This window comes from Archocentrus centrarchus, unplaced genomic scaffold (assembly GCF_007364275.1).
Source record: "Archocentrus centrarchus isolate MPI-CPG fArcCen1 unplaced genomic scaffold, fArcCen1 scaffold_45_ctg1, whole genome shotgun sequence".
NCBI lineage: Eukaryota > Metazoa > Chordata > Actinopteri > Cichliformes > Cichlidae > Archocentrus > Archocentrus centrarchus.
Genome location: NW_022060271.1, coordinates 764,909 through 774,790, shown reverse-complemented (window position 1 = coordinate 774,790; position 9,882 = coordinate 764,909). Strand labels below are relative to the sequence as shown.

General features: G+C 46.0%; 1 protein-coding gene across 2 annotated transcripts; it reads right to left on the bottom strand.

Annotated features, from left to right (window-relative positions):
* Nucleotides 1-1,767: 1,767 nt before the first annotated feature.
* On the bottom strand, nt 1,768-8,840 carry LOC115777248 (selection and upkeep of intraepithelial T-cells protein 8-like). 2 transcript variants are annotated; one of them, XM_030725092.1, is made up of 3 exons: nt 8,673-8,840; nt 2,140-2,481; nt 1,768-1,902 (listed from the first exon to the last, which is right to left on the bottom strand). In XM_030725092.1, exons 2-3 carry the CDS (start codon nt 2,471-2,473, stop codon nt 1,808-1,810), a joined length of 429 nt encoding a protein of 142 aa, XP_030580952.1. In that variant the 5' UTR covers nt 2,474-2,481; nt 8,673-8,840; the 3' UTR covers nt 1,768-1,807. The 2 variants fall into 2 exon arrangements, with proteins under 2 accessions (XP_030580952.1, XP_030580951.1); XM_030725091.1 differs by lacking the exon at nt 8,673-8,840 and adding an exon at nt 8,107-8,301.
* Nucleotides 8,841-9,882: the final 1,042 nt, after the last annotated feature.

Below are 9,882 nucleotides of genomic sequence, written 5' to 3'. Positions count from 1 at the left end.
TTAACCTGTCACGTGCTAACTGAGGCCTGCAGAGGCTGAGTTGGAGCTCTCTGGGTTTGTGCAGTTTGCAGTCTGACCTTGGATTTGTGGGGATTTCCACCCCTGTGAAAATCAGCAGCTACAGTACCTTAAATTATTTGTGAATAATCTCTGTCTCAGTACAATGACCTTATGACCCTTCCTGGACTGATGGGCTTCTCTAAGATCATCGCTGACTCTCGCTCTGTGTGCCTTACAGAGGTGTTCACGCTGGCTGCACATTTTCTCCTGATGTTTCAGATTTTGGAAATAAAAATGTGAGTTTTGTTTGTCACAGTCTGGGTGCAGCTGCCCTTGGGGTCAGTGAATGGAGAGTCTCGATGGGTGCTCAATTCTTTATTTCCATTTTTACAATTGTGCACCGTGAAAACTTTAAATAAAATACGAAGGAAAAAAGGGGATTAAATCACATAAACTCAATACATTACAAAGAATTAAACTCAAAGTACATTGTAAGAAAAAACGAAATAAACAAAACTCAAACAGTTTCAAACAAAATATTTCAAATACACACTAAACAACACTGCTAACAAAACTGAACCCAGAAACCAAACAAAATTCCACAGTTTGTTATAAGTTAAACATATCAAAGGTGCTATTTAAAGCAAACAGATGTCATCCGTGGGAACTGTGCGTCTCCTTAAAACAAAATTGTGAAATAAGAATCCTTCAAGATCATACACAAAACTGAAATTCAGGCAAGCAAACTTACCAAAAGTCTAAGAAAGGAAGCAGAAACCAGACGCCACACCAGCCAAACAAATCCAGCAGAGCTCCTCTCTGAAAGCAGGTGAGGACCATGAGCCTGATTTCTTCTTCGCATAGCCCTCACCTCCCCAGCACAAACACAGTGCCCCCTGGTGGTCACTCTGAAACAATTCAGTGTCAGTAACACTGGGTTCAGGTTCAGACCCCCCCCCCCCTTCACTTTCTTGTTATGCTGCATCCTGATGCTTCCATATACATCTATAATTCTTTTTTCTCATTAATCTACACTCAGTACCCCATAATGACAAATTTAAAAGTAAATTTTAGGAGGTTTTATACTTATATTAAAAAATGAACCAGAGCCATCATATTTCCATACGTATTCTGACCCTTTACTCTGAACTTAGATGTAAATACAGCCTCAAATCTTTGGTTTATGATGCTGCATTTTGGGGATTTTCTTCTTTCCAACCCTCTCAAGCTTGGATGGCGCCTCTCAGTGGACAGTCATGTCATGTTGGAAGGTGAACCTTTGGCCAGTCTGAGGATCTGAACACTGCAGCACAGGTTTGAGGAGATCTCTGAGCTTTACTCCACCCTGAGCAGTCCCTGCTGCTGAAGAACACCCACAGCACGATGCTGCCTCCTCCGTGCATCACTGTGTTACTGTGCAGATGATGGGCTAGATCATTTCACAGCAAAGCACCGATCAGTGTACACTAATCACCTGAGATCTTTAATACAGAGTGGGCTCAGACTTTGAATTTATTTGGACTGAAGGAAAAACAGGATAGACATAAAAATCATCAAATATGTTTAAGGTCAGACACACAAATCCAAATGTTTTATGGTTCTACTTGTATTCATTAAAACTGCTGAAGGTAAACACACACTGGAGCTTCTTCACTGACAGCATGGAGGAGGTGAGTGTAAAATATAAAATCTAATTCAGGACAAAATGTATTCACATGTTCCCCAGTGACAGCAGCAGGACACTCACAAGGTGAAACATGTTAAACAGGCAGATCAGCAGGAGACTGGTGGTTGGGATTTCTGGAGATCACAAAGCCAACAACAAGAAGCACAAAAAGTGACTCGCTATCAGTCCAGGACGTCCTCTGCTGACTCCACCCTCTGTGGTTCCTGGTCCTGGACCTGCAGGTAGAAACAGGTGTGAGGTGTCAGCTGTCAGGTAGGTGATGAGTGAAGAACAGAACAGAATCCATTTCCTCTTCAAACTGCTGTCAGACATTATCTACTGCACTCTGATCACATCACTCAGACCAGCTGCTTTCTACAAAGTCTCATCAACAACATCTTTAGAAACAAACATCAACAACCAGGAAGCAGCTTCACCTCTGATCACAGACACACTGAACTCTGCTCACTCACCTGGAGGAGGAGCAACACTCAGGGTGATGATGTCCATGAGCTGCATGCTACTGTACCCATCCCTCTGGACACGACACTCGTATGTTCCACTATCTGCAGCAGTCACGTTCTTCAGGATCACAGACACGTCTCCATCCTTCATCTGTCTGTCCTGCAGATCCACCCGGTTCTTGAAGGATGGATGCTGCTCCTCTGGAACAAACTGACCACCCCGATACACAAAGACATGTTCATGTCTCAGGTCAGCTCTGCTCCACTCTACAATCATGATGTTGTTGTTGGGAGCGCGACATGTCAGAGTGACGTCCTGTCCAGGATCAGCTGTGATGATCATTTTCTTCTCTGAAAGAGGAAACAACAGAGCAGAGAGGTTAAAGGTCAAAGTACAGCTGTTCACTTCTCAAGCAGCTACACACACACACACACACACACACACACACACACACACACACACACACACACACACATAAACGATCATCTGTTACCAGCTATGATACATAATATCTTCTTCTTCTTCTTTGAGCTGCTGAACAGCAGATCTTCTCCTTTCATCTCCCCCTATCCCAGCATCCTCCTCTGTCACACCAACCCTCTGCATGTCCTCCTTCATCCATGAACCTCCTATGAGGTCTTCTTCTTCTCCTCCTGCCTTTCAAGATGGCGCCGGTGAGGTCAGCAGCCGTCGTACCTGCTCCTACGCTTTGTTTGTATATATTAGGTTTAGCTCTAATTTTGGACTTTATAATTCCGCCTGCTCTGTGTCATATCACGTATGACAGACAGACTCTTTTTAATATCAGAATACAGCACTCTGGCTGTATTCTGACACCTTTTTCTCCCGACCCGACTTGGCCTCGGGAGATACGGCGTTTCCAGTGGGCCAGCTCAAACAAAGGACGGACTAGGTCACGGACAAGGCCCCGAGGGAAAAGAGCCGGCGTAAGAGAGAGGCTGAGGCGCAGAGCGCACCAAACGCCACTGCCGAGCATCCTGTTGGCTAATGTCCAGTCACTGGATAACAAGCTGGACGAACTCAGGGCCAGGATACAGTTTCAGAGGGACATAAGGGACTGCAACATCATCTGTCTCACGGAGACATGGCTGACTCCCCTCATACCGGACCACGCCGTACAGCCGTCGGAGTTCTTCAGTGTTCATCGCACGGACAGAACGAGTGAGTCTGGAAAATCAAGAGGAGGAGGTGTGTGCCTAATGATTAATAACAACTGGTGTGACAGTAGGAATGTTGTCCTTCTGAAACAATCATGTTCACCTAACCTGGAGCTCCTAACCCTGAAATGCCGCCCCCACTACCTGCCCCGCGAGTTCACTTTGGTCATCTTCAGCGCCGTCTATATTCCACCTCAGGCGGACACAAACACTGCACTATCCGAGCTACATGAGGCTATTTCCACCTATCAGGCTAACCAGCGTGATGCGGCTCTCATCGTAGCCGGGGACTTTAACAGTGCAAACTTGAAAAAGCTGATACCGGAATTGATTCAACACATCGACTGCCCCACCAGAGGAGAGAGGACCCTAGACCACTGCTATTCTCCATTCAAAGATGGCTACAAAGCAAAGCCTCTTCCGCCTTTTGGGAAGTCTGACCACACCTCTGTCCTTCTCATGCCGAAATACAAACAACGGCTCAGGCAGGAACCCCCTGCTGTGAGAGAAGTGACACGGTGGTCTGATCAAACAGAGGCCGCTCTGCAGGGTGTGTTGGATTCAACCGACTGGGACATGTTTCGCAGCAGCGCGGGCGGAGACATCGAGGAGTTTACGGAAACTGTTGTGGGATTTATTGGGAAAGTTGTTGAAGACACTTCACTTAGGAGGACCATCAGGACTTTTCCCAACCAGAAGCCGTGGGTGGATAAATCTGTCCGCGACGCCCTGAGGTCCCGCACCGTTGCCTACAACTCCGGCCTCGCCTCTGGGAACATGGAGGACTGCAAGGTTGCATCATACAACGTCCGCAGAGCGGTGAAAGAGGCTAAACATCGCTACGGCCGCAGACTGGAACAGCAACTACAACAGTCTGACCCCAGGGGACTGTGGCAGGGACTACGCACCATCACGGACTACAAAGCACCACACACACACCCGGTGATTGCCGACGCTTCTCTGGCTGATGAACTCAACATCTTCTTTGCGCGCTTTGAGTCGGGAAGCCGACAGCCCGCTGCGCTCCCGGCCGGAGGGGCGGAGACACTCACTGTGCCGGAGCGCGACGTGAGGAGGGCGTTTAGACGTGTAAACACCAGGAAAGCGGCTGGACCAGACGGTATTAGTGGACGTGTCCTTAAGACCTGCGCTGACCAGCTGGCACCTGTGTTTACAGTGATATTCAACCTCTCACTGAAACTGTGTGTGATTCCCACCTGCTTTAAAAAGTCCATCATAGTCCCTGTCCCAAAGAAACCACACCCCAGCAGCCCCAATGACTTCAGGCCCATAGCACTCACCTCTGTGGTGATGAAGTGTTTTGAGAGACTCATCAAGACATTCATCACCTCCTCACTGCCCACCACCCTCGACCCACTACAGTTTGCATACCGGCCAGACAGATCCACAGACGACGCCATATCCTTCCTCCTCCACAAGACCCTTTCACACATAGACACTGGTAAGGGGAACTATGTGAGAGTGCTGTTTGTAGATTACAGCTCAGCATTCAACACCATAGTTCCCTCCAGGCTGGTCTCTAAGCTGCTGGACCTGGGCCTGGGCCCATCCCTGTGCAGGTGGGTTCACAGCTTCCTGACCAGCAGACCACAGGTGGTACGAGTGGGTCACCTCACCTCATCCTCCCTCACCCTCAACACTGGATCCCCCCAAGGCTGTGTGCTCAGCCCTCTGCTGTACTCACTGTACACCCATGACTGCGAGGCCACGTCAGAGTCCAACGTCATCATCAAGTTTGCTGACGACACTACTGTTGTGGGACTAATCTCTCACAATGAGGAGACAGCCTACAGGAGAGAGGTCTCCCGCCTGGAGAACTGGTGCCAGGAGAACCACCTCCTGCTCAACGTCAGCAAAACGAAGGAACTGATCGTGGACTTCAGCAGGAAGCAGCAGAGGGACTACCATCCACTTGTCATCAGTGGTGCTGAGGTGGAAAGAGTGGACACTTTCAAATACCTGGGAGTGACCATCTCACAAGACCTGTCCTGGACTCATCACATAAACATCACTGTGAAGAAGGCCAGACAGCGTCTCTACCTCCTCAGGCGGCTGAGAGACTTCAAGCTCCCACTCAAGGTGCTCAGGAACTTTTACACCTGCACCATCGAGAGCATCATGCGTGGGAGCATCACCACCTGGATGGGAAACTGCACCAAGCAGGACTTCATGGCCCTAAAAAGGGTGGTTCGTTCAGCTGAACGGACCATCAGAACCACCCTCCCCAACCTGCAGGACATTTACACCAAGCAGTGCAGGCTGAGGGCCATGAAGATCATAAAACAGCCCAGCCACCCCGGACACTCTCTCTTCTCCCTGCTCCCATCAGGCCGGCGTTACCGCTGCCTGAGGGCTAAGACTGAAAGGTTGAAGAAGAGTTTTTACCCACAAGCCATCCGTCTGCTCAACTCTAAGCCCTAACTGGACTATTATTGCACAATGTAAATATTATAATTTATAAAAGTGTGTATAGTGTATAGTATATAGAGTATAGTGTATAGTGTGAATTACTTTTTTTTTTTATTTTTTTTATTCTTCTTATTTATATGTGTGTGTATATATGGTTGCAGGTACAAAATACATTTCACTGTGCATTGTACTGTGTATAACTGTACATGTGACAAATAAACACTAACTCTTAATCTTAATCTTAAAGCTCCATCTTCACCTTCTTCTGTCCAGTGTCTCCACCCTCCCTTCTCTGCACATGTCCAAACCCTCTCAGCCTCTCTGACTCTGAGCTGTCCCTCTGATGGACTATTTTCTAATCCATCCTGCTCACTCTGAGTGAAGATCTGAACATCTCCAGCTCAGCCTCCTGTTTTTGTGTCAGAGCCTCCATCTCCAAACCATCACAGCAGGTCTCACCACCATCCTGGAAACCTTCCCTTTCACTCTGGCTGCTCTCCTTGTGTCACAGCTCACCCTGACACTCGTCTCCACCCTCTCCACCCCGCCTACACTCTTCTTCAGCTCTCTTGTCTGTTGCTGTGGATGGTTGATCCCAGGAATTTAAACTCATCCATGTTCACTGCCTCTGGTTCTTGCAGCTGCTTTGTTACACCTGTCTCCCTCTCATTCACACAAACAGTGCTGTGCAAAAGTCTTGAACCACCTCCTCATTGGATCAGCTGAAGGCTTTTCAGGGAGCTTTTAGGACCGACTGATAATAATGAATTATAACAGTCCAGCCTAGAAGTAATAAATGCATGAATATGAGCCGTGCTGAAATTAGCCGAACATGAAGATAAGTCTCTGAGATGGTTATAGAAGAAGAAGAAGAAGAAACAGCCTTTATTGTCCCACAGAGGGGAAATTTGGGTGTAACAGCAGCCGCAGTTATTATAAGTATAAATATAATAATTTACATTATTAGGAAGAAGAATATATTATATATATATATATATATATATATATATATATATATATATATATATATATAAACAACAAACAAGATTAACCTAAATAATAATAATATTATATACAATGTACATGATGTGCCTGTGTGTTGAACCTTAACAGGCCGGACTATTTACAGTATATTATATATTATCCTACATTGTGTAGGTTATTGTGGTTTTTGTTGGGAGCAGTGATGATTATAAAGTCTTACAGCTGCTGGGAGGAAGGATCTGCGGTAACGCTCCTTTGTGCATTTAGGATGCAGCAGTCTGTCACTGAAGGAGCTCTCCAGCTCAGCAACAGTTTCCTGCATGGGATGGGAGACCTTGTCCATCAGTGATGTTATTTTGGTCAGAGTCCTTCTGTCTCCCACCACCTGCACTGAGTCGAGAGGACATCCTAGGACAGAGCTGGCTTTCCTGATGAGCTTGTCTATCCTCTTCCTCTCAGCTGTAGATAAGCTGCTGCTCCAACATACTGCTGCATAGAAGATGGCTGATGCCACCACAGAGTCATAGAAGGTCTTCAGGAGTGTCCCCTGCACTCCAAAAGACCTCAGCCTTCTAGCAGGTAGAGTCTGCTCTGACCCTTCCTGTAGAGCGCATCAGTGTTATGAGTCCAGTCCAGTTTATTGTTTAGGTGAACACCCAGGTACTTATAAGAGTCCACTATCTCAATGTCCACTCCCTGGATGTTCACCGGTGTCAGTGTGGTCAGTGAATCAGTTATGAATCATTTTTCTCTAATGGTTCAAATTTGTGAAGAAATCCATGAAGTTACAACTAGTTAAAGTGAAAGGAATACTAATGCTCAACACTGACACACACACACACACACACGCATACTGTTGGAATTGTTGTATGTAACTTTATTTTGGTTGTTATTAATTATCATAGCTTCTGTTTGATAATAATTTGTTTTTATGTTATATTGTTGTCTCCAATCTCATTGTACATCCTGTATAATGACAATAAAGGCATTCTATTCTATTCTTTTATCTTGATAAACACACACACACACACACACACACACACACACACACACACACACACACACACACACGCACGCACGTGATTTAATTATGTGAAGTGAGTGATGATGAGTGTGTAAACATATGTGATTTCATCATGAAATAAAACAGCTGTGAAGGAGGCCGTCCCTCGGAGATCTTTTCCTCTTTGTTCTGAGTGAGCTTACAGGACGGTCCCCCTCGCTACAAGTAAAAATAAGAGCTGCCTGCTTCGTTCCATGTTTTATAAAATGATCTGAACCTATCACACACACACACACACACGCACAAACTGTATCAACATGAAATTAAACCTACTGTACTTCTTACTCTGTATCTCACAGAGAAACAGCGTTTGCTCTCACCTGCAGAGACAAACGGGAGGAGTAACAGCAGAGTGCAGAGCCGCCACGCTCCACCACCCATTTCTGCTGATCCAAAACTAGAACGTTCTACAGTAGAACTCTGAGATGTTGGTATTTCCAGAGAACAGCAGTCTGAGTTTAAACGTGAACTAAACAAGACTAAATTAAGGTGAAATGAAGCAGAAAGGTTTGTGTTTGAGCTGCTCGAAGTGTCCACAGACAAGTGTAAAGACGTGTTACGTAGTGATGTGTCACGTAGTGACGTGTTACGTAGCGACGTGTTACGTAGCGACGTGTTACGTTGGACTGCAGCACCATCATAAAGTGCGTCATTAGAAAAGTGGAGACTCTGCAGCTGCTCTGAGTGTGTAAAAGATTCATTTCTTGAATGATCTCCACAGAACAACACCAACATAACCTCTCTGATCATCAATCATCACTAAAGAACATCATCACCATCAAAGGACTTCAAAATGATCTCACTGTATATTTGTGACCTGGTTAACATGAGCATCTATTTCTGAGTAGGTCAAACAGTGTTAAACAGAAGGTCTCAGATCACTTACTGTGGTCAGGAATCCAAGAGGCTCCTCGAAGTATCTGCTCCTCATCGTGATGGAATCCAAAGCAAAGTAATCAGAACTCCTGAAATGAATCCTGATAGGATCCTGCTCACTGACCTCTCTGTCTGTGACTCTGTCTGTGACAGTGAAACAGAGAAACCTACTGGAACTGCATCTGTGAGAATCAGGCAGAGTTCAGAGGATGTGCAGTTTGAGGCTCATTTACTGTAACGCTCATTAGTGCCCCCTGCAGTCTGAGTGAAGCCATTACAGCACTGACACAGCACCGACACAGCACTGCCACCCTGAGGTCAGACTGGAGCATTGCTGTTGTAGTTCTTCCTCACAGTTTGAACCCTCTGCTGGTCTGAACAGATCTAAGATCTACTTCCTGTTTTAGCAGAGTCTTTTCTTGCTCTCTGATCTGTTATTTCCTCAGTGTTTCTGTGCCTCCCTGTCTGTTTGCTCTCTATTTGATCACTTCCTGTTTTATTTTGAAAGAATCCTTTCCCTCAGATGTCTTTGATTCTTTTACTTCCTGTCCCAGTCTGTGCACACTAGAATTACACAAAATTATGGGTTGTACAACACACTACACTCAGTAATACACATAAAAACACAATCTTCAAGCAGAGAAAATCAACATCAAAAGTTTCCTATTAAAAGGATAGGAGAACTAAAGGCTTGCTTGGCGCCCAGCAAAAACCTATAGTACTCCAAAAATAATGTGCGGTGCCTCATACACCGCGCATCCTCATGCCAGACAAAAGAGGGTAAATGAGATAAAGATGTACAAATAGCAGTACATCACTAATGCAATACATGAAAAGTTATGTAATATGCCATGAAACAAAAACAAAATTGCTAGACATGCAACTTTAGGCTTTACACATGAAGAACAGTAGGAGAACTTGGCTCCACCCCCAGAACAGACTCAAGTTGTGTCATGGACTCGATTAAGCGGCAAACGGGTCGAATAACCCTGCCAAAACTCGAGGTGAGTCGGTCTACTGCATCAAGTCCCCGAGGAGGACCATGGTAGACATGCAACGGTTGCTGCAGGGGGGCAGGGGCAACAGGTGACTGATCCACAGTAGCAGCAGGACCAACTGGAGCTGGGGCGACCACAGCGGAAGAAGGAGATGGACTTTTCAAACCAAGCGGTTCATCTAAAGATGACTGTTCGCTGACCCAAGCAGCAGTTCGGCCACCA